General features: G+C 48.7%; 1 protein-coding gene across 3 annotated transcripts in view; it reads left to right on the forward strand.

The window, feature by feature from the left end:
• The first annotated feature begins 949 nt into the window (after positions 1 to 949).
• The window catches only part of LOC137624400 (patatin-like phospholipase domain-containing protein 4), a 240,223-nt gene continuing 215,599 nt past the window's right edge, over positions 950 to 25,573 (forward strand). For all 3 annotated transcript variants that reach the window (XM_068355136.1, XM_068355137.1, XM_068355138.1), the window contains exon 1: positions 950 to 1,220. In XM_068355136.1, coding sequence (XP_068211237.1) covers positions 1,063 to 1,220 — 158 coding nt within the window. In that variant the 5' untranslated portion in view covers positions 950 to 1,062. The remainder of the gene's footprint in view (positions 1,221 to 25,573) is intronic.

Here is a 25,573-nt window from a genome sequence, read left to right on the forward strand (position 1 = left end):
TCTCCTAGAAGAGGGGCTTACCATAGCTAAAGAGTCTCTTCTACCCTTACCAAGAGGAAAGTATCCACTGAACAATTGCAATTGCTCTGCAATAGTTAACGCTTGTGCAAAGAATTGTTTGGTGTTTTCAGTGCTGTCAGGTGTGTGACGACAGAGGAGAAGGTGGAAAGAATAGGCCAGACTATTCAGTGTATGTAGGCAAAGACAAAATAAACAGTAACGAGAGAGAGAGAGAGAGAGAGAGAGAGAGAGAGAGAGAGAGAGAGAGAGGAGAGAGAGAGAGAGAGAGAGAGAGAGAGAGAGAGAGAGAGAGAGACGATCCAATGTAGTACTGTCTGGTTAGTCAAGGGACATTGGCATGTTTGCCTGTGTTTCAATCAGTTTCTCGTGACCCATATACCGAGAGGAAGTATTTATGATTTATGAAATATGTAAAATTTATATATAAAAAAAACCTATTCTACTTTCAAGGTGAACTGGAATAGTCGCAAAACTTTGGTAGTGGATATTCTTTTAACCCTGGTAGTCACAACTTTGTACAAATAATAAGTGTATTATTTTGAAAAATACTGTTTATTTTAGATTACAAACAGGTCTTCTGATGTTGATTATCTCGTTATCAAATAATGATATTGCGGATTTAACAACTATGTTGGAACACTTAATGTTGCTCTGTGAAGATCGTTTACAAATGGGTAAGATATGGGCGGCAATGCTTTCCTTATAAAAAAAAAACTCCTTTAATAGGCTACCTCCATTAACTACAATTAATAAAATTTTATTACCTGAATTGCTATTTATTCTTTCATTATTTCGTTTCGTTGTTGATAATGCATGAAAATTTCCGTAGCACAATTCCTTAATACAGTCACTTATTACTAACGAGTACATCAGGCACTTTAGTCTTTATGAGCAAGTCATCTCCTTTGTTATTATTCTAGAGCGCTCGACCTTTCTTCTTCTGCTTTTGGACATTGAGGAGATTAAAGCAAGGCTATAAACGAACTTCACAAGAGACTGTGTCATAAAAGTCGCAAGTCTGCAATCTTCACACCATTAACCATGTCTCTGTCGTCTGTTGTGCGATTATCAAGGCCTTTTTTCAAAACTGGGTTGAAATATGGAATAGTCAATTTAAACAGAACTGGACCACTGCAAATTGTATCAAATGAAATGAGGCCGAGATTCTTCTCAGTTTCCAGGGTCTTCTGTAAAGACTGGTAAGTGTTCTACCCAATTTTCCTGTTAATTCTATTTAACCTAACCAGGTTTACCTTAGTTTAACTTATTAATTTTACATTTGAAGCAAACTAGACATCCTTTTTATTAATTTCTCGTCACGCACATGAATCATATATTTTTCCTCTGCTTAGTCCCGTGTGGTTTGCGAGTTTATAGGATTATTGTTGCTGCTGCTTATCTTTGTGTTTTATGTTTTTTTTTCTCTTTCCCTGTGACGTATTTTTTCTTAGTTGACCGTGTGTGTAGCCCATTAGGGAAATTGGTTCGGTTTTGGGGGAAATGTAAAATGTGAAAATAGTCTTAAACTGAACCCACAGTATACCTTGAACTATAATGGGTATTTTCTTACTTATGGACATTAATTGCTTTCAACATAAAATATAGGTTTTTCTGTTGTATTATGATGTGATTTGAATGATTTTCAGGTTTATTTCCATCGCAAATGAATACTTATCCTTCCACCACCCCTCCCCTTATACCCCTACCTAGCCCTACGGGGGGGGGGGGGGGGGGGCGCTCTGTACCCCCTGCCACAGTGATTTTCAGGGCACTACCGAACCTAATAAACCTGCCTATCCTAGCCTAGGAGCCCTGTACCCCTACCTAGACCTACCGGGGGTGGCTCCGCCCCCCCCTTAAGGCCACAGTGATTTTCGGGGCAATACCGAACCTAATACAACCACCTAACCTAGGGCCCTGTACCCCTACTGAGGCCTAGCCTCTGCGACCCCCCCCCCCTTACGGCCACTACCTAACACATCCATCAAACCAAATCCAAAGTGATGGTACTGCTGTATACATCGTTATACTATCACCATTATAATATACTCTATAAATTGATGAAGCTTACCTTAAACTGTTGGTTCATAAAGATGTGCTGCTGCTTTGAGGAAAACGTGAAGCCGTTGCCAAGGTTCCTTGACATGCAGGACAATTTTTATTTTGTAAAATTAAATTGTGTGGCTGGCACAAATCCATTAGTTTTTCAATATTCCCCGAATAAGTTATAACAGATTCATTATAAGTTAGGAAACAGTCAGGACAAGAAGATGGAATTTCAACTTCTTGTGCAATATGAGACGACGTGCTTGCTATGGCCTCCATGTCTAAGAACGAAATGAAATGGCTGGGTAAGATAATGTATTGTTGCGCTGTGATTGGCCAAACCTGTAAGACGTCATAGTGGATAGGCGCTGTGATTGGCCAAACGTGTAAGACTTCATAGTGGACTACTTTGTCTGCGGATTATAGTGGTTACAGGGCTCATTTGAGCAAAAACAAGACATAGTCAACAATAACAACAGACTTAGAAAAAATCTGGGAGGAAGACATGAGTAGCGTGAGTTTGATTGTCGATACTGTATATAAAGAACTAGGCATTTGCCACAGATAATCTTATACAGAAATACTACAAAAGACTTCCTTAACATAGAGAACTCAGTTAAAATACGCTACATAAATAAAATAATACCCTATAATGTTCTTATCATGACTGTTTTAGATGAATGTGACATCTATTTTCATCTCGTATCTATTACAGCAAGTAAGAGTAGAGAGTATTCACAAGAAAAAATAAATAACTGATCAGGGACACAATAATCTAACCTATATAAGGTAATCTGGTCGTAAGGCTAATTACTTGCCTTGATCCCGTGTCATTGTTAGATATGAGGGGGTTCTTGTAGGGTAATCAGATATTCAGTATGAAAATGAAGACAAATTTGTCAAAATAGTAGCCATATCGGTAAATTTGTATTGTATTACAGGGTGTGATTTCGAACAGAAATGATATGTTTTCCTATAGTAAATAATGTGATTTAACTGAATTTGACCTTCATTTCAACCGCAATCAAACAGATTAACCAATTCGGCTAACTTTATTTTGACGAATTGGTTGCTGTTATTTCAGATGAAATGAAGGTGAAAGCCGGTTGAATCACGTTATTTCCTACAGGAAAACATATATTTTCTGTTAAAATGGTTAAATATTATCACTGTTGACATATATGTTGTGTTAAAATATTTAAATATAAGCACTTCTTCAACGTTGTCACTTCTCTTACAACGTTGTCACTTCTTTTACGAATGTACTGCGAGCGATAACATTAGTAACGTTACCAATGATTCACAGTGCTACCAACGATGACGAATGGTACACAGAGTTACCAACGACACGATGACATTACTAACGATAGCAATGTTAGGTATCTCCATACGAATTTTAATTAATTTTTCCATATAACTTTTACACAATATATAAAAAGTACAAATAGGGCACAGAACCCAACAAACCCACCTAACCTAACCTAGAAGTTCCCCGGTCACAAAACACATATTATGACTATTGAGGAATGATTTACCTTTATGAAGACGGCGACGAAACTTGTGGGTCACGGGAGGGTGAGACTGACGGATTAACTCCTATGACTGGGATGTGGATGGATGAGAGGCATCAGGGTTTTGTGGGTCTAGGGGGTCCATTGGCTATTGTTGTATAGGAGGGTAGAGGCGACTGGCAGTAATGAAGAAGTGATGCAGTAATGTATGTTCTGGATAGTAGTGGGTAAAAAAGAACCTGGAAAAATATTGCTTGAAATATTCAGTCTTCATTCCAGGTCTCTGAACCCACTCCTTCACTTCTCTCCAGAGCTGTTCTACATTTTGAGTATGGATTGTTGGGTCTAGGGGGTCAACGAAATGTTGAGAATGATTAATAGACTTATGTTCTTAACCAACTTCCGAAAGAGAGTTGTATGCAGACCACTTATCACTGATAATAACACTACCAGGTTTGATATATTTCTGAATGAGGGAAATTAAGAGTAGCAGCATCTCGTTTAGTAGAAAGGGGGGAACTAAAGGGATAATGAAAAATTTCTTTGATTCACATTCAATACCCCCTAAAGACCCATATGGCACTTAACGGTCTACCACGGTTGTATTTAGCTTTACAAAAATGAGATTTGTCTATTTCAACTGTTACTCCATCACCACCAATCGACTCTTGATTATCGAAGAAGTATTTGGTAACCTCGGAACAGAAACTTCTCCAATCGACACTAGTTTTCGAGGATATGTCGATACCCTCCATGAGGGTCTCATGGTCCGAATGTTTATGCAAAAAGTGGTTTGCAAATAATATCTTCCATGGGGGTAGACAACTTTTTCCCAAAAATGTACTTTTATAGGAAGTAACGGTATAACCACAATGACGTTTCTTTTTAGTTTTAGGTACGCTGGATTCAGAATTACAATAAAACATGTGAATGTCTTTCCTATAAGATAGAGAACGGCACTTGGGGCACTGTAAGAGTTGAGGAATTACGTTGTGTGCTTTCAGGAAATTATCAATATTGGTTGAAGAATCATAAAAATCACCATGGAATTTAACAACTGCTTTTAGGTACGGAATACTGCAGCCGTTTCTATAACTTCCTCCATCGCAAAATACGAAAAAATAAATCTCACTTGAAATGATGCACACCTTACTAGGACAAAGGTTTCAAGGGAAAAGGATTTGGAGGAAGAGATAAAGGAAGGGGGGGGGGGTTAGGGAAATATCAGTAGACAACCCCCTTGTGTAAACTTTGAATACGTATCTGTTCGTGATTGGTTAAGGGAAAAACAATGGAGTCTAGAGGGTAAATATGAATGAACTAAATAGGGAAACTAGTCCAGAGCAAGAATTTATGTGAAACCAGGGAGTGAAAAGGAAATAACCAAAGAAATAAACCCAATATAGGAAGATAAAATGGAATTTATGATAAATAATATTGAATGGGAATATAAAATGAGATGATTATACGATGATAAAACGAGTACAGTAATTGGAAGGGGAAAGGCTTCTGCGCAGGGGGAGGGAACGAACGTATGGATGGCTGCTATTGTTAGAATGGAATGCTAACATTTGATCTACATCAGACATTGGCAGCACTGGTTACTGTATTTTTTCATGAAATAATCTTTGCATCGGCGCCTCCAAAGTTTATCCAGTTATACTGTTTATTTTCCTCCGATAATAATACATCCAAGAAGGTAATGTATAAAGAAGAAAAGGCTTGTTTTACGATTATATATCGTTTCCCCAATATGTTTTCCCCACTCAAAATCCCGAGTTCCCACTGGGGGTCCCCCATTATCGTAGGATATAGATGTATATATATTTCTGAAACTATTCATTTGCAACGGGAACGAGTGTCATTTTCGAAGAGAGCGTAATTTTTTTCTATTAGAAAAAGTAGTTGTTTTCCTAGGTTACATTGCCCTGTAATACACTACAGTACAATAAAACCGCCGTATCTTTGTTCTTACGCAACAAACAAACCATCGTCTTATAAGTAGGAAATGGGTTTTCGGTGCGAGCTGGAAGGCCGTTGAATCATTCAACGAGCAGTTTAGCAACAAGTGGACAAGGATCCCAGGCTCCCTCATCTATCAAAATCTCTTCACTTTTGTTTTTTGCCACAGCAATTTCAGATGTATAGGTATTGTTGTAACCTTAATCAAACTTTTCATGTTATTTTTCTTCAGAAAATGAATGCTGGCTGTTGATTATTATGGTGTGAAACAAGACACTCGTACGTGAGAGAAGGGACTTTACATTCAATTTTTGTTAAACCAGTTGTTGTTGAGTGTTCGCAATACTCCCCATGTGCCAAGTTTAGGTCGTGGCTTCTTATACTGTATAGGCATATACTTTGAAGGGGCAGAAGAGAGCTTTACTTCTTTCTGCTTATTGGGTCTGTCTGCTATTATTCCGTCAGGAGCAAGGAGCCCTCGGGAATACGTTGTCAGGTTTTCAGGTTCTGGTGGTGTTTAGGGCTCACCCAGTGTTTGCCGCACCTTATTGAGGCTTAGAGGCACGTCTCCATTTGTGCTGCCTCTGACGATGAGTGTGACTTAAGGAAGGTTTTGGCCTTTTTAGGTCTTTCAGGTAAGCCTCCCAGGGCCAGTGTCTCCCTTGATGAAGCCTTGGTGAAGGGTGTGGTCTGTGTGATATCTGCAGTGGTTCCTCCCCCCATGACGTATGGTGGCCCTGGGGCTGAAAGGACATTTGTTCCTTAATTGGAATACAGACCTACGCTATTTATTAGGGGTATTACTTTTGGCAATGCTGAAAGGACTTGCCATTAAAATTTAGCAAGGTTTAACTACCTATTCCACTAGTTAGCCGGGGTAGAGTGTTAGCTTGCTACTACTCCCACGCACACACCTGTGATTTAGCCCACTTTGCTTTTGTCTCGGATGGTGAACTGTTGTTGCCATTCTTCATCCTCACCAAATTGATTTTTGACTGCCATTAATGCTTTTTGTTTGTGCTTTCTCTTTATTACGGTGTGATAGCTAAAATAAGTGTAGTGAGTGTCGGGAGTGGTCTGCCTCCTAGTGGGAAAGGTTTGGGCGCCGAAGGGGAAAAAAATACGAGGATTTCTCTACCGCTTCCTTCGAAGCTCCTGCTCGTTCGGCCTCTTCCGAGAGGCCTTCGAGTGGTAGTGTAGGCCCTTTTATTGATAGTCTACCCCGGTCCTCGAGAGGTGGTGTTGCTTCTCCTAGCAAAGCGGCCACACCTCTCCTTCCTGGTGAGGCCTTGTGTCTTTTTCCTTAGGGCTTAAGGGCCCAGTGCAGCTCATCATCTGTGGTGCTATTGTGCAGTCTTCGTCGACTTCGGAGGTGGATCCTCTGTCGTGTGTCGACGTAGTGGTGTCTGAAACGTCTTCTGTTGCTGCAGACGCCCCTGCCCCTTCAGACTCTTCAGTTGTTGCTGCCGACTGCGTTTCCCCTGCTCTTGATCATTCTTCGAGGGGGTAGCAAAGACTTTTGTCTGTCTCTCCTGCGAGTGTTTCTTCCCTCGGAGGAGTTCACTCATAGAGACTCCTCTGCGGAGGACTGCTGCTTCCAAAGGTCAGCTTGCTGATCCACCGGCCCCCAGAGGACATCAACGATCTCGCAGAGCTCGCCCTCCGCTTCGCCTTAGAGGTGTCCCTTCACCATCAGTGAAAAGACGCCTCGTTGGCTCTTCATCCTCGTCCTCACTGCCTTCCCCCGCAGAGGAGCCTTCTCTTCCATCTTCTTCTGGCCCTCGACCTTCGCCATCTTTAGGACCTTCTCCTGACAACGCTGCTGCTAGTCCTTGGACGATTCTGTGGCTCGCGTGGGATTCCCTTCAGAGAATGTTCGCCCTTCTAAAGGGCACATGCATGTTTCTGGTCTTCCAACATGCCAATCTTCTGCTTCTCGCCGACCTTCTGACCTGCCTTCTCCATTCCTGACTCCAGTTCCATTCTTGACTCCTGTTCCATTCCTGACTCCTGTTCCATGCCTGCCTGCTTGTGATGTGTTCAAACGTCACTTGCCCTCGCGAACACGCTGCCCTACGCACCGTTTCAGACCTTCTCCAACGTGTCAGCACCCATCAGTGCACCAGCGCTCACCAACAACTCGTCAATGCTCGTCATCGCTCTCCAGTGCGCTTGCTAGCTCTCGCCAGCACTCCAACACTAGCTAGCGCACCTGCGCTCTCCAGCTCGGCAGTGCTCTCCTGCCCTCCATCGCTCTCCTACATGTCAGCGCTCTCCTGCTCATCATCACTCTCCAGCTTGCAAGCGCTCCTGCGCACCAGCGCTCTCCAGCTCGTCAGTGATCTCCAGCTCACCAGCACTCACTTGAGCACCCACGCCCACCTGCACTCGCCTGCGCACCAGAGCTCTCCGGTGCAGCAGCGCTCTCTTGGGCATCAGCGCTCCCCAGCTCGCCAGCGCTCTCCGGTACGTGAGCACTCCCCGACTCACTAGCGTTATCCAACACACTAGTGCTTTACTGCGCATCGGTGCTCTCCTTTGTGTAAACGTTCTAAAGTGGAACAAGTTTCTCTAACTTTAAGGAAGTCTCGCTGTCAAAAGGAACAGGAAGGTAGGCATTTTGACAGGTCACCATCACCCCATTCCCCTCCCCGCAAATGCATTACAATGCGACCGCCGGGGAAAGAAGGAAAGGGCTCCACAGAAGGGTTCAAGTTAGTGAAGATACCATCTTCGAAGGCGGACCCACAGTATCAACCATTGGTCGAGACACCTCACGGAGAACCTACGGTCCCTTTCTCTTCAGGAGGGCTTTCTGACTGTGAAAGCAGCCTTGGTTCGGGGCCATGGTCCGAGCAGTTGTGCATGCGTTTGGGCCTGCTTTTTCATGCCGCTCTTCTGTGACCTCGCATCATCCATTGGCACCAGCAGAGCTCCTGCAAAAAGCCTTGGCTACATCTCCCCTGAAGAGGAAAAGATGAGTCTCAGATGTAACATCACCTAGGGTGAAACTGACTCCTGTTAGGCTTTCTAGGCCTGTCCTTCCCGACTCTCCCTCCAGGCGCTCTCCTGCCTCACCTCTGCCGACTGAGCATCGCGAGGGACGGATTTCCTCCCTTCCCCCTTCGGAGGATGGTTCTCCTGGCTCAGAGAGCTTTCCACCTCTGGCGGAAGTCAGGAAGCACAACTCTAACTAGCCTTCGATGCTAGAGTCCTATCTCCTTCCCCAGAAGGAATCGAAGGACTCTAAGACTCTGCCAAAGTCCTCTTCAAGGACCTCCAGTCCTGCAGGAACCACCAGTCGCTCTAGTGATGTTCATGACCCACCCTTCTCTGCTAGTCCCACTTCTGAGGGGGAGCAGAAAGAGTCAGAACATGTCTTCTGGCAAGTCCTGACTCTCATCATGGTACTCAACGGTTTTACCAAACCGCAGATTCCCCCACGAAAGGGCAAAGACACATTCTTAGATCGTGTCATTCCCCCATGAAAGGGCAAAGACACGTTCTCAGATCGTGTCTGGCAAAAACACGTTCTTAGATCGTGTCTTTGGGACTCAGAAGCACTCAAAGACAAGTGCTGCCTTGTCCTGGTTTCAAATGTTAAAGAGTTCCGGGCAAGGATTGCCCAACAGCTCTCCGATCTCTCTTCTTCTCAACATTCTGGCACAACCTCCAAGCTCCTCCCACCTCCTCGCGTCCAGTAGAGGAGATACTTTGAGGTCTTGGACGAGCCTCGTCCAGCTCTTCCACTCCTCCACTCCCTGGAAGAGCTCACCAAGGTGGTCTCTCTTGAGAGGCTCTCTAGCTGTCAGGTTTCTTCCTCGGCAGCGGAGATCCTCAACCAGGAAAAAGTCACGAAGTATGCTATGCAGGCTACTTCGTGGCTTGATCTTTGGTTGGGAACCGAGGATTTTTCCAAGGAACGTACCAGGAAAGCTATGGAAACTTCCTGTCTCTCAGGCACCTACACCATCGAGTTTCTCGCCCTTCAAGTCTCGAACTTATGGGTAAACACTACCCTGAAATGTTGAGATGCAGTGTCTGAGAGATTTCATCAGCAGGTCCAGTATGCTGAGATAGCTAGGCTCAGGAACTCCTCTCTAGAGGTATCTTCTCTTTTCGAGCCAAAAGACGTGGATTTCGCTGCTGAGAGATGGAGGAAATCTCACTAGGACTCCCTCCTCCATAGGGCTTTGACATCCAAGCCCTATAAACCACCAGCTCCTTAGCAATCCCATCCAACCAAGACCTTGACAAACAAGATAGCAGCAAAGCCAGCGTTGCCTGAAAAGCCCTTTCCGTCCAAGGACAGGAAAGGCACAATGTCCTCCAGGGGAGGAAGACACCCTAGAGGGAGCGGCTGGGGCCGTAAATGCTAGGAGTTCACAACGTATCTCCCTCTCCCTGATCAAGAATCCAGTGTCAATAGACTCCTTTTAAACATCTGACTTACCCGGTAGTTATATATGTAGCTTACGTCCCTGACGTCACGGCAGAAATTTCAAAACTCGCGCCAATTGCCGAATGGGTAGCTAGGTGTACCACCTGTGCGCCCTTTAGCGAGGTACCTGGAACCATTCCATGATTCCTCAGATCTTCCCTGCCGCCGCAACTGGCGACATCGTTTGATATTTCTACTTGCTATTAACCTGATTTATTGCAGTTTACATTGGTGATGTACAATAATTTGGTAATGACTCTCGCTCGTTTGGATTTTCTTGAATTACTTTTGGATTTTGATATTTTGACCCTTGCTTGTTTGATCTCCCTTATAAATTTTCAAAATGGCCGACCCCCCTTCAACTTATAGAATGTATGTGAGTGGTTGTAAGACCCGGCTTGCTAAAGCCTCTATTGATCCCCACTCTATCTGCGTAAAATTTAGAGGTAAAGTATGTGAGGTGGGGGATCATTGTGACAAATGTATTCTTTTATCTGAGAGTGAGTGGTTAAAGTTTGACCGCTACACTCGTAAACTTGAGAGAGATAGGCTTAGACGAAGTTCTTCTCGTTCTTCCAGAGACTTCTCTTCCCGTGTCACTGAACCTAATCTTTCCCCTGTAGTGGTAGTTACAGATCCCACTACTGTTACTGCTAATGAACCTACGCTAAAGGATATGATGGTGGCTATTCAAGCTCTGGGCGTGAGGGTTGAATCGCTTGCTGCGGACAGAACTCAGTTGATGTCCGATGTAAAACAATTAAAATGTAACAGTGCTAACAGTGCAGTGAATTTATTTAGTGCAGTGGAGGGTGCGCCTGCTCGGGCCTGTCGTTCTCCCAGTCTTGGACCTCTTCCAAGCTCCCCAACCCCTGGGAGAAGAAATGTCGAACAACGAAAGGAAACGAGAGGCTTTAGCTCCTGAGCAGAAGTCCCCTCGAGCGTTCCTGTTGACATTAACGAGGACATTCGCCCTCACCATTGGAAAGGTGAGGTAAAAGTGGTTTCATCATCTTCGGATGACGCAGCACCCAAACGGGGCTGGTGTCAAGCTTCCAGACCTCTGAAGAGGAAGATGGACAAGGTCGATCAGCGTTCTATCAAGACTCCGCAAGCTCCTGGTTGTAGTCATTGGAGCAGTCCGGAGCGTTTTCCTTCTACCGAAGAGAGCCCTCCTGCCAAACGTCCTTTAAGGGCGTCGGATACTGTCAAGAAACGTCCAGCTCTCCCAGTTGCTGGTCAGTTGTCTGAACCGGGAATGACCTCGGTTCATGCTCCTCCTTCGCCGTCAGACTGGTTATCGTCCTCTGGACGTTCTGCGCGTTCTTTAGGCGGCGCGGATAACGAACTTGTGATAGACGTGACGTCTCCTGTATTACAAGAAGTTGACCCGAATTTTAATATGCTGCAAGAGATTCAACAGAAACTCTCTTCGTTCATGCAAAGTTATCAGCCTACGGACAACAAAAGAGTAGTATGCCTGGATCCTGAACGTCAGGAAGCTTCTCTTCTGGACGCCAAGTGGCATAAGGCTATTAGTCGAGAGGTTCTTGACGACGAACGACTTTACAACTCCCCCGTTAAATGTCGTGAGACTGTTCCATTTGACTCTGAACGTCAAGCAACCAGACGTGACATTGTGCGTCCAACAGAGCGAGGCGCCGAGAGTTCAACTAAACGTGACATTGAACGTCCAGCAGGACGTGACCTCGAGCGTCCAACAAGTCGTGACGTCGAGCGTCCAGCAAGACGTGATGTCGAGCGTCCATCAAGACATGACGTTGAGCGGCAAGCAGCCAGACGTGACGTCGAGCGTCAAGCGGTATGCGGCGTCAAGCGTCAAGCAGGACGCGATGTCGAGTGTCAAACAGAACGTGACACCGAGCGTCAAACAACTTTACGTGATGCCGGGAGTCAAGAAGTGAGGCATGACATTGAGCATGAGAGCCTCGGACTTCGTGATGACACTAGTAGAATCAAATGTCGAGATCAAGGTCGCCTTAGTTCCGATCGCTTTGAACGCGAGCGTTTTACCGAGCGTTAAGCGTTAGAACAACGCGGCGACAGACGCGATGATCTGGGGTCTCTTGACGCCAGAAGTCAGGACCTTAAAGAGATGTATCCTATTAAACACAACGTCGCTACTTCCGTTAGAGCTTTGTCAGGAAGACATCGACGATCACCTTTCCCCTGTTGAATTATTTGAGGAATTATTGGAAGGAGGAGATCCTAAGTCCCTTTGTCCTTCAGTGGATCTTGAGAAACTCATGAGAGTTTTTAATGATGAGTTTCCAGAGTATTTTGTGCCTGTTGCTCCACGTGCACCACCCTCAGAATTTACGCTTGAGAAGGCGTCGAAGAAGTCTCTTTTTACCAAGATGGTTCTGTCCAGGTCATTAAAGAGATCTTTAAGGATGATGGGAGACTGGATGGAGTCTAAGAAGGACCAGGGAAATACAGCCTTCAGTTTTCCTTCAACTAGACTGGCCTCCATATCTAGTATCTGGTACGAGACGGGAGAAGTTCTCGGCTTGGGAGTTCCTGCCTCTGCCCAAGGAGATTTCTCAAGTCTGGTAGACGCTCCTCGTCGGTCTTTCATGAGGAGGACCAAGTTTCTATGGTCAACTTCGGAGTTAAATCATCTTCTCAAAGGCGTCTTTAGAGCCTTCGAGGTATTCAATTTCCTCGACTGGACTCTGGGAGCCTTGGGGAAAAAGGTTTCTGCCCTTAAAGATGGTGACACTGCTAGTCTCATCCACATCATGTCCTGTATGGATAAAGCTTTACGAGACGGATCTAATGAGTTGGCAGCGCTTTTCTCAACTGGGGTTCTTAAGAAAAGAGCACAGATGTGTTCATTTCTGTCTCTTGGGGGTTACTCCCTTTCAGAAATCAGAATTGCTGTATGCACCTCTGTCTTCCTCTCTTTTTTCACAAGAGTTGATTAGAGAGATTTCATTGCGTTAACCCAAAAGGCCACCCAAGATTTAGTTTCAAAGACGGCAAGAAAGGTTCTACCAACTTCCTTCACTAGCCGGAAGCCAAAGGAAGAAACTCCATTCCCTAAGTTTTCTTAGCCCTTTCGAGGGAAGTCTTCCAGCAGGGGTAGCTCCAGACCCGAGGGAAGTAGAGCGATGAGAAGAGGATTCAGAACAAGGCGAAGCAGAGTCCGAGTGCTTTTGCCCTCAGACAGCTGTAGGAGCCAGACTACACAACTTCTGGCGAGCTTGTGAGAAGAGGGGAGCATACCCTTGGTCAGTACAACTTCTGAAGGAGGGTTACAAAATCCCTTTTATAGGGAAACCTCCTTTAGTTTTAGCTCCAATAGATCTCTCTCCCAGATACAGAGAGGAGTCAAAGAGGCAGGCTATGCAACTCCAAATGTCTCTCTTGTTGGAGAAAGGGCCCATAGAGAGGGTGCGGGACTTGCGGACACCAGGTTTCTACAACAGCTTGTTCCTGGTTCCCAAGAACTCAGGGGGATGGCGTCTAGTCCTGGACGTAAGTGCTCTCAACACGTTTGTTCAGAAGACGAAGTTCTCCATGGAGACATCAAAGTCAGTCCTTGCAGCAGTAAGAAAGGGAGACTGGATGGTCTCATTAGGCCTCCAGGACGCTTACTTTCACATCCCCATTCATCCGAGCTTCAAGCATTACCTGAGGTTCGTTTACAAGGAGGAAGTGTTTCAGTTTCGGTCTCGGCACCGCCCCTCAAATATTCACGAAACTAATGCTAAATGTAGCAAGAATACTGCACTCAAGAGGCATCAGAGCCTCCCTGTATCTGAACGATTGGCTTCTCAGATCTCATTCCTACGATCACTGCCTGAAGATCTTCAGATAACTTTGAGACTAACAGAAGTATTGGGTCTTCTTGTCAATAGAGACAAGTCTCAACTGACACCATCACAAAAGATACTTTATTTGGGGATGGTGATTGAGAGTCAAGTTTTTCTGGCTTTTCCGTCTCCCTTAAGGATGGAGCAAGCCATCTTGAAACTACATTCTTTTCTAAAGAAACAGAAGTGTTCTGCGAGAAAGTGGATGAGTCTGTTGGGAACCCTCTCCTTGTTGGAACAGTTTGTTTCCCTGGGAAGGCTGAATCTTCGTCCTCTCCAATTCCACCTCAATCATCATTGGGACAAGGAGAAAGATCTAGAGACGATATGCATCCCCATACGGAATCCATAAGAAGTTGCCTTCAGTGGTGGAACGATCTGGACAAACTTCAAGGTCACCCCTTTGAGCAGAGGAACCCAGACCTTGTGTTGTGTTCCGACGCCTTGGACTCGGGGTGGGGAGCAACACTGGGCAAGTTGGAAGTTTCGGGGCTGTGGACAGATGATCAGAAGAGCTTCCACATCAACCAAAAGGAACTGTTAGCAGTCCTGTTTGCCCTCAAAAGCTTCGAAGGGTCAGTTTTGAATAAAGTGGTACAGGTCAATGCCGACAACACCACAGCATTGACTTACATTGCCAGGGGGAGAAGAAGGTGATGGCAGACAGCCTCAGCAGGAGAGGTCAAGTTCTGTCCACAGAATGGACACTCCATCAAGAAGTCTGCAAGAACCTGTGGCGACCTTGGGGGTCGTACTTGTATAGACCTATTCGCGACCTCGAAGACAAAGAGGCTTGAAACTTACTGCTCCCCAGTGTCAGATCTCGAAGCAGTCCACATAGACGCTTTCCTGTTAGACTGGTCCAATCTGGACGTGTACGCATTTCCACCATTCAAAATTCTTTACAAAGTGATGCAAAAGTTTGTGTCACACGAAGGGACCTGATTGACTCCGGTGGTCCCCTTTTTGCCCTCAAGAGAATGGTTCACAGAGGTACTGGAATTGATGGTGGACACTCCAAGAAGCCTTCCATTAAGAGTAAATTTACTCGGACAACCCCACTTGGAAAGGTACCATCAAAATCTCCAAGCTCTTCATCTAACTGCCTTCAGACTATTGAAAAACTCACAAGAGCTAGAGGTTTTTCGAGGGAGGCAGCTAGGGCTATTGCAAGAGCAAGAAGGACTTCTACCATCAAGGTTTATCAATCCAAGTGGGAGGTTTTTAGAGAATGGTGCAGTCAACTCTGTTTCCTCATCCAGTACCTCTATAGCTCAGATTGCTGACTTCCTGTTATACCTTTGAAGGAAACGCAATTTTTTATCCTCTACCATCAAGGGATACTGGAGTATGTTAGCGACCGTATTCAGGCACAGAAACTTGGACCTTTTGAATGATAAAGACCTACAGGAACTTCTCAAATCGTTTGAAACATTAAAGCAATGGCACCAGGATTCACCAGCTTGGAATCTGGATATAGTCCTGAAGTTCCTTATGAGTGACAGGTTTGAGCCCTTGCATTCAACTTCATTTAAGGACCTCATGATGAAGACTCTATTTTTGGTTAGTCTGGCGACAGCTAGAAATGTCAGTGAAATTCATGCGTTTAGTAAAAACATTGCCTTTCGAGATAACAAAGCTATCTGCTCATTGCAGTTAGGCTTTCTCGCCAAGAACGAACGCCCTTCTCAACCTTGGCCCAAAGCTTTTGAGATTCTGAATCTTTCGGATGTGGTTGGCGAGGAGTTGGAGAGAGTCCTGTGCCCAGTAAGAGCCCTGAAGCTCTACCTGGACAGAACGAAAGAGTTGCGAGGCAAGTTGGAAGCTCTTTGGTGCTCGGTCAAGAAGCCCTCGTTACAGATGTCAAAGAATGCCCTTTTATTCTTCATCAGACTCTTAATAAGAGAGGCTCATGCACATTGCAGTGAGGCAGACATCAAGCTTTTAAAAGTCAAGATGCATGAAGTTAGAGCTGTAGCAACTTCAGTGGCCTTCAAGCAGAATCAATCATTGCAGAGCATTATGAACACAACCTTTTGGAGGAGTAAATCTGTGTTCGCTTCACACTATTTGAAATGTGTCCAGAATCTTTATGAGGACTGCTACACTCTGGGACTATTCGTAGCAGCGAGTGCAGTAGTGGGGGAAGGATCCACCACTACATTCCCATAATCCTAATACCCTTTTCTTCTCTTGGAACTTTTGTTTGTTCCGTAACCGAAATACAAACCACGCTATTTACAAAGGGTTTACTTTTAGCGCAGCTGAAATGACGAGCCAATAGTTTTTAACGAGGGTTAATTACCCCCGCGCTAGTTAGCGGGGGGTGGGGAAGGGTAGCTTGCTACCCCTCCCCCCTCCACACACCGGTGACTTGCTTCACTTCACTTTTGGTTCGGCGGTGATCAGACGTGTCTGTTCATCGCCTTCGTGACAGCCTTTAATTTTCTTCTTTTTCTTTACAGCTTGTGTGATTGGTTGGAAGTTGACCTTCAGTTATTTTCTTTTATTTAATATGCGGACATGCCCTGGAGTTGCCGGCCGTCCTTGTGGGACTTTCATGTCGGACGTGATTACGGATCCTCACACCCTCTGCCCTCAATGTCGGGGCCGACGGTGCGACCAGGATAACATGTGCCGTGAGTGTAGGGAGTGGTCTGCCTCCCAGTGGGAGAGGTTTGGCCGTCGGCGTAAGAAGAAGTCCAAGAGAGACCGTTCTCCTCCGGGGTTAGCCTTGAAGGAGGAAGGTTCTCGGGACTCTTCTTCCGCCGCCCAAACCTCCTCCGAAGCTCCCCCTCGTCCGCCTCCTAAGGAGAGTCGTCCGAGTGGGAGCGCAGGCCCTTGTTCTGTTTCCCTACCTTCGGTGGGGGGAGAGGGCGTCGCCTCCCATAGGAGGCGGTTCCCCCTCCTCCTCCGGGGGAGGTTATTGATAATAATACTTTATCCAGTGATGATCTGTTGCAGATTTGGTCGTCCCTGGGGCTTAAGGGCTTGCCCTCCAGGGTCGCTCTTATTGACCTTGTCTCGTTGGGGGCCGCTGTTAAACAGTCGCCGGTGGTAGCGGAGGTAGACCCTCTGTCTATTGTCGACGTCGTGGTGACAGAGGCCTCCGACGTGGCTGGGCCTTCCGACGCAGGTGCTGTTGCTGGTGATGGTGCTCTAGGCTCTCCTCCTCCTTCCGTGCATCCTTCGAAGGGGGAAGTGAGTCCTTCGGTCTCGACGGCTGCCCAGCTTCCTTCTGAGGGAAGTGTTTTGAAGGAGACTCCCCTTCGGAGGACCGATGGTCCCGACGATCTCCCCCGAGGCCGCCTCCGCCGTAAGGCTCACCGCCCTCTACGCCACAAGGGCCTCCCTTCCCCTTACAGGGGGACTAAGAGGCGCCTTTTTGGGTCTTCGTCCTCCGGGGGGGACTCTCCTCGTCAGCCTCAACCGACTACTCCGCCCTCCTTGAACCTCTCTGCGGACCGCTCTCCATCTCCTGCCGGATCTTCGCCTTCTGGAGAACTCGTCACCCGACGGGCAACGGTCCCTTCGGGGCTAAGGGATTCTTCCCTTACGCGAGCAGGGCCAGCGCACAAGCGCTCTCCTGCTCGCCAGCGATCTCCTGCTCGTCGACGATCTCCTGCTCGCCAAGACTCTCCTGCTCGCCGACGCTCACCTGCTCGTCGGCTCTCTCCTGAGGTTCGCCCCCCTCGCCAGCGCTCTCCTGCTCGTCAGCTCTCTTCCGAGCGTCAGCGCTCATTTGAGGACCATCGCCCTGTGGTCTCTGACCACCCTTTAGTTCCTGCTGAACTCCCTGCTCACCATCCACCTGGTCCTGTGGCTACGCAACATCGTGCTGCGCGTGTGTCAGAAACACATGTTCGCCAACGCGCCAGCGATCTTCCCGTTCCTGCTCGTGAACCTATCCTCTCACAGGACACGCGTCGACCTTCTGCTCGCCAGCGATCACCAGCTCGCCAGCGATCACCAGTTCGCCAGCGATCACCTTCACATGCTGCCCGCCATCGCACGAACCTGCATGATCGCCCGCTTACGCATGCTGCTCCTCATCGCAATACCCTGAACGATCGCCCTCCTGCGGATGCTGATCACCATCGCACAACCCTGCACGATCGCCCGCTTACGCATGCTGCTCGCCATCGCACAACCCTGCACGATCGCCCGCTTTCGCATGCTGCTCCTCATCGCAATACCCTGAACGATCGCCCTCCTGCGGATGCTGATCACCATCGCACCCTTTCACGCGATCATTCACCTGCGCATGCTGCTCGCCATCGCACAACCCTGCACGATCGCCCGCTAACGCATGCTGCTCCTCATCGCACAACCCTGAACGATCGCCTTCCTGCGGATGCTGATCACCATCGCACCCTTTCACGCGATCATTCACCTGCGCATGCTGCTCGCCATCGCACAACCCTGAACGATCGCCCGCTTACGCATGCTGCTCCTCATCGCACAACCCTGAACGATCGCCCTCTTGCGCGCAATCATTCACCTTCACATGCTGCTCGCCATCGCTTACCATCACGTGATCATTATCGCCAGCGATCTTCTTCACCTACGCGGCAGCACGATCCCTCGCCGTCGCGCCATCGCTTGCGTTCGTCGCCTCGGACACGTGTTCATTTACCTGCCCACCCTCACGCCCACTCGCCTGCGCGCCCGCGTGATCGCTCGCCTGCGCGCCCGCGCGATCGCTCGCCTGCGCGCCCGCGCGACCGCTCGCCTGCGCGCCCGCGCGACCGCTCGCCTGCGCGCCCGCGCGACCGCTCGCCTGTGCGCCCGCGCGATCACCCGCGCAACCATTCGCCTTTGCGCGACCGTTCACCCTCGCGCGACCATAGTTCGCGGCGAATTCCACAGCCGGTGGTAGCAGCAGGGACGCGTGCTCCTAGACGGCACTCGGGATCACCTCCATCCAAGCACAGGTTGGTATTGCAGGACGAGGACAGGTCATTACAGCATTCTTCCCCACGTTCTTTTCAGGCAGGTACCGTCGTGTCCACTCCAAAGGATCGCCCGATCCCTTTCACCTTAGCGAGGATTTCGGACTCTGTGTCCTTTGAGCAGCAGACTTGGTTTGGTCCGCTGGCACGGGCGTTAGTGAGGGTTATGAAACCAGCACTCGCCGGCCAGGGTAACAAACCAGCGGCTGTCTCTCCTACGCTGAAGAGAAAGAGAGGAGTGGACTTCGTGGTGACTTCCCCCAGGGCGAAGTTGGTTCCCAAGAGGTCGGTCTCGAGGGTCCCCTCTCCTGCACGAGTACTCTCTCCTTCTCCCGTGGACGAGGCCTTTCCGTCCTCAGGTGAGTCCAGTGGACCGGTAGTCTTCCCCCCGGCACCAGGGGGGGAGACTTCGCTTCAGGCAGGAGAATTGTCTCGTGAGGAAGGGGCCCCTCGAACCTCGTTGTTGGGATCCTGTATCCCTCCTAGGAGGGAGCCCAAGGATTCCAAGACCATCCCTAAATCCTCTGCAAGGATTCGACAGGAACCCATGACTACCCAGGGGAATGTCCACGTATCACCCCAGGAAGAGATTCCTGGGGCAGGAGACTTAGCTGCCAGCCCGCAGGGAGGAGAACAGCAAGAGTCCGAACATGCCTTCTGGCAGGTCCTAAGCCTGATAAGGCAACTTAACAGTCTTACGGATCCAGTCATCCCCCCCCGTGAAGGCAAAGACACAATTCTGGATGAAGTGTTCGACGTTCGGAAGGCCCCTAAGACCAGTGCAGCTCTGCCCTGGTCTCGGGGGCTGAAGAGTGCCAGAGCTAGGGCCAATGCTCAGCTCGCACTTCTTGCCTCCTCCAGTCGTTCCACTGCCGGGAACAAACTCATCCCTCCTCCTCGCCTTCAGCAGAGGAGGTATTTCGAGATCCTGGGTGAGCACAACCTCGCTCTTCCGCTCCATCACTCTGTGGAGGAGCTGGCGAAGGGAGTTCCCTTGGAGAAACTCTCTGCCCGGCAGGTGTCGTTCTCGGCGGCAGAGATCCTTAACCACGAGAAGGTCGCTAAGTGTGCCATGCAGGCCACTTCGTGGCTGGACTTCTGGTTAGGATCTCTGGGCATCCTATTGCGATCTGAGGACTTGTCCAAGGAGACCAATAGGAAGGCCCTAGAGACCTTCTTGCTCTCGGGCACCCGCTCCATCGAGTTCTTGGCGCACCAGGTTACCACCCTGTGGGCCAACTCGGTGTTGAAGCGTCGCGATGCTGTGTCCGAGAGATTCCATCCGAAGGTCCCCGCCGTAGATGTGTGTAGGCTCCGACATGCCTCCCTCCTGGGGGAGAGCCTGTTTGAGCCTCAAGACTTGGAGCGAACGGCTGAGAGGTGGAGGAAATCCAGCACGGACTCCCTCCTCCACAGGGCCCTTACAACTCGGCCCTATAAGCCTCCAGCCCCGCCACAACAGCAGCAACAGCCTCGTAAGGCTCCAAAACAGGCACCGGCAGCTAAGAAAGTGGTGTCTAAGCCCCAGCCCTTTCCAGCCAAGGTCAAGAGGGGTGGTAAGTCCTCCAGGGGAGGCAAGACTTCTAGGGGTGGCGGCCGCGGCCGCAAGCCCTAGGGGTGGCAGTCCCCCTGCGTGTCCACCTGTGGGGGGATGCCTTCAGCGTTGCGTCCGCAGGTGGCAACATCTCGGGGCCGATGCTTGGACGATCTCGGTGATCGGCCAAGGTTATCGCGTCCCGTTCACGTCATCTCAACCTCCCCTGACAGCGAATCCAGTGTCGTTGAGCTCCTATGCCATGGGATCGGCAAAGGGGCTGGCCCTTCAGGCCGAAGTCAAGACCATGTTCGAGAAGGGTGCTCTCCAGGAGGTCGTGGACGGCTCTCCAGGCTTCTTCAGTCGACTCTTTCTTGTAAAGAAGGCTACTGGAGACTGGAGACCCGTCATCGATCTCTCGGCTCTGAACAGGTTTGTCAAACAAATCCGGTTCAGCATGGAGACAGCAGACACAGTCAGACTTGCGGTGAGACCACAAGACTTCATGTGTACACTGGATCTATAGGATGCGTACTTCCAGATCCCAATCCATCCGTCTTCCAGGAAGTACCTGAGATTCTGCCTAGACAACAAGATCTACCAGTTCAAGGTGCTGTGTTTCGGTCTCTCCACAGCTCCTCAGGTGTTCACCAGAGTGTTCACCCTGATTTCGACTTGGGCGCACAGGAACGGCATTCGTCTCCTTCGTTACCTAGACGATTGGCTGATCCTAGCAGACTCGGAGTCGACCCTTCTTCGACACCGAGACAGGCTTCTAGATCTTTGCCAGGATCTGGGGATCGTGGTAAACCTCGAGAAGTCCTCTCTGCAGCCGTCCCAGCGACTGGTTTATCTAGGCATGCTAATAGACACCAATCTCCACAAAGCCTTTCCATCAGACGACCGGATAGCAAGGCTGAGGAGGGTGGCGGAACCTTTCCTCAGGCGAAAAGAACTCCCCGCCCAATCGTGGTTGCGTCTCTTGGGCCACCTATCCTCCCTGGCCCGTCTGGTTCCAAACAGCCGCCTCAGGATGAGATCCCTTCAATGGCGGCTCAAGTCCCGGTGGAATCAAGGATCCGATTCCCCGGACACTCTGATCCCAATGGGGTCTCTGGAACAGACGGACTTGCGGTGGTGGCTGGCCGACGAGAACCTGCGAAAGGGAGTGAGTCTTCTCGTCCTTCCCCCGGAATTGACTCTGTTTTCGGACGCGTCAAAAGAAGGGTGGGGGGCGCACGTTCTGAACCAGAGGGCCTCAGGCCTTTGGTCAGAATCAGAAAAGTGCCTACACATCAACCTGCTAGAATTGAAGGCCGTCTTTCTGGCCCTTCAACAGTTCCAACGGTTCCTGGCGGGTCACTCCGTGGTGGTGATGAGCGACAACACCACGGTAGTGGCTTATATCAACAAGCAGGGAGGCACTTTTTCGCAACAGCTATCCCATCTTGCAGTAGAGACTCTGAGGTGGACCGAAACCCACTCGATAACACTATCAGCTCGCTTCATTCCTGGCAAGAGGAATGTGCTCGCCGACAGTCTGAGCAGGGCTTCGCAGATAGTGAGTACCGAGTGGTCTTTGGATCCTCAGATAGCCAACAAAGTCCTGACTTTGTGGGGTTCCCCGACGGTGGACTTGTTCGCGACAGCCTTGAACTTCAAGCTGCCCCTGTACTGCTCACCAGTCCCGGACCCCAAGGCACTCTGGCAAGATGCTTTCCAGCAACGGTGGGACAACATCGACGTGTACGCCTTCCCACCATTCTGTCTGATGAGAAGGGTGCTCAACAGGACCAGACTATCGGTCAACTGTTCCATGACTCTAGTAGCTCCGCTATGGCATCACGCGGAATGGTTTCCGGACCTTCTGCAACTCCTGACGGAACTCCCAAGGGAGCTTCCTCCACGACACGAGCTTCTCAGACAACCCCACTCCGGTGTCCCTCACAGGGCCGTAGCCTCGCTTCGGCTTCACGCCTGGAGACTATCCAGCGTCTCCTCGCGGAGAGAGGCTTTTCGCAACAGGTTGCGGAGAGAATGTCTCGGCACCTGCGAAGGTCCTCTGAGGGAGTCTACCAAGCGAAGTGGAGAGTCTTTTGTGGTTGGTGTCGTGGAAGGGGTATCTCTCCACTCGATGCCACTATTCCAGCAATAGCGGACTTCCTTGTGTATCTGCGAGAAGAAATGCGCCTTTCTGTCTCGGCAGTGAAAGGCTATCGCTCAGCCTTAAGCTTGGCCTTCAGATTGAAGGGCGTGGATATTTCTTCATCGCTAGAACTCTCTTTACTCATACGTAGCTATGAGCTTACCTGCCCCCAGTCGGAAGTGAGACCCCCTCCTTGGAACGTGGTTCGAGTTCTCAGGTCTCTCAAGAGACCTCCCTTCGAGCCATTACGCCAGGCCTCCGATCGCCACCTGTCTTGGAAGACGGCTTTCCTACTCGCCTTGGCCTCGGCCAAGCGAGTTAGTGAACTTCATGGTCTCTCGTACGACATCGCCCATTCAAGGGGATGGGGGGAGGTAACGTTCAGGTTCGTCCCTGAGTTTGTGGCCAAGACTCAGAATCCTGGAGTGCCGGATCCTCGGTTCGACTCTTTCAGGATCGCGAGTCTCCGTTCTGTAACAAACGACCCAGACCAGCTGCTACTATGCCCAGTGAGGTGTCTGAGGTACTACTTGAAGAGAACGGCTGCAGTCCGTCCTCATGTGCGAGCTTTGTTTGTGAGCACAGGCAGGACAAAGAGGAGGGTCACAAGGAACACCATCTCTGCTTGGATTCGAAGGGTTATCCACCATGCCCTGAATCCTGACCCTCCTCCGTCACGTCGCCCTCGGGCCCACGATGTCAGGGGTATTGCTACATCCCTGGCCTTCAAGAGAAACTTCTCTGTGACGCAGGTACTTCAAGCGGGGGTCTGGAAGCGTCAAACGACCTTCACAGCCCACTACCTGCAAGACGTGACCCACAGGAGCCTCGATACGTTCTCTATCGGCCCTGTGGTGGCTGCACAACAGCTGGTCTAACCTCAGGCTCCTTTTTGGACAAGTAGCAGTAGGTTGAGGGCGTTGTTACCCGGTCTTAGTCTGTGTGAATGAAAGAGTATGTCTGACCCTTACTTCTTTCTTCATTCTCCCCTCTCTTGGGGAAGCAGCATCCTGGTCCTCGCATAGCTGACCTCGACCTCTGCAGGTAACCCATGCTTCTTTGTGCTCCTAGTATTAAGCTTAATACTGTTGCGTCTCCCATACCCTGACGAGGTGGTATGGGGAACGTCCTATCCTAGAATTCCTATCTGAAGGTCTCAAGGTCAACTTCATAGGACGAGTCACACTCTCCTCCTCACACTACTTATGTAGGCCACTCGTTCCTAGCGATGCTAGGAACCTGTGAGGTACAGGGGCTCCCTCTCTCTAGTGCTGCTCACTAAGGGATCGAGCCCCCGGGCAAGCCGAAGTCAGTAAGGCTGGGGACTTTCCACCCTTCCTAAGGGGTAAGTCACCCTTTGTAAATAGCGTGGTTTGTATTTCGGTTACGGAACAAATGACAAATTCGAAGATAATTTGTATTTTTCCTAACCATACAAACCTTAGCTATTTACACATATGTGCCCGCCATCCCTGACCCCCAAGTCAAGTCCTACCTCTAAGTGAAGTGAAGCAAGTCACCGGTGTGTGGAGGGGGGAGGGGTAGCAAGCTACCCTTCCCCACCCCCCGCTAACTAGCGCGGGGGTAATTAACCCTCGTTAAAAACTATTGGCTCGTCATTTCAGCTGCGCTAAAAGTAAACCCTTTGTAAATAGCTAAGGTTTGTATGGTTAGGAAAAATACAAATTATCTTCGAATTTGTCATATTTTTATGGTTATTTGTGGAGATTGCGACAGTCTTCCGCAATCATTGATTTTAGTCAGGTGGTCAATTTGTTCCGTGAGAGCGCCCGGAACAAGGGTATTGGAGGTGGTCCTGTCACATAGAGGTATTTACACTGGTTTGACAACTCCTAGGGGTCTTCAGCTCCCTGGGAGGATCGCTGGATCTCGTAAGGAAAGCGGACATAATGAAGCAGGAAATCATTGAAGTCAACTTCCTTATCAGGTACGAACCCTTAAGCTTGTTTTATTAACTCAAGTAAAATTCCAAAAATTCCCACCCTCCTCTCCTCTAGAGACTATGGGCATGGAAGATCTGAGGAATCATGGAATGGTTCCAGGTACCTCGCTAAAGGGTGCACAGGTGGTACTCCTGGCTACCCAATTGGCGATTGGCGCGAGTTTTGAAATTTCTGCCATGACGTCGGGGACGTAAGCTATATATATTTTATAATGAAAATATTTTGCGATGGGATCAGTAAAGGGGCTAGCTCTCCGGGCAAAAATCCAGACCCTGTTGAAGAAGGGGGCTCTTCAGGAGGTCCTCGACGGGTCTCCAGGCCAGGCTTCTTCAGTTGACTCTTTCTTGGGGAAAGGCGTCCGGAGGCTGGAGACCAATCATTGAGCTCTCAGCTCTGAACAAGTTTGTCAAGGAAACTCCGTTCAGCATGGAGACAGCAGACACAGTCAGACAAGCAGTAAGACCACAGGACTTCATGTGTACTCTGGACCTAAACGACGTGCACTTCCAGATCCCAATCCATATGTCTTCAAGGAAATACTCAAGATTCAGCCTAGACAACAGGAAATACCAGTTTTAAATATGTAACTTCCCTGGTAGTTATATATATATAGCTTAATCCCGCCGATTCGTCGCGCGCACGGCAGAAATTCAAATTTCGCGGCAGTCGCTGGCCAGGTGGTCATACCTGTACGCCCTCTAACTAGGTAACCGGAACCATTCCCATAAGTCCTCAGAAATTTCCTGCCGTTGTTCGAGACAACACGTCGGAAATTCACTCTACTTTGTTTGGGTTTGCTTAACTACAAATTGGTGAAGTACCCATTGCTTTGTTTTTTATGGCTTTCACTGATATTGGATAGGGAAATATATTTTTCCTTTCTTTTTCACATGATTAAGATAGTTTTTTTTTTTGGTCCAACTTGGACAGTTTAATTTACAGTAACTTGATTTTCAAGATGGATCCTCTGTTGTTAGATTTTGTGTATAGGGCTGTCAAGACCGGCTTCGAAAAGCTGCACTTGATACCCTACACTGTATCTATAAATTCAGAGGGCATGGGTGTATTTTTCTTTTGGAGTTTGATCGCTATGTTCGTAACCTTAAAATGGATAGGATCAAGGAATTTTTAAACATTTAAACTTACCCGCTGGTTAT

The sequence above is a fragment of the Palaemon carinicauda genome, chromosome 31 (assembly GCF_036898095.1).
Source record: "Palaemon carinicauda isolate YSFRI2023 chromosome 31, ASM3689809v2, whole genome shotgun sequence".
Classification (NCBI taxonomy): domain Eukaryota; kingdom Metazoa; phylum Arthropoda; class Malacostraca; order Decapoda; family Palaemonidae; genus Palaemon; species Palaemon carinicauda.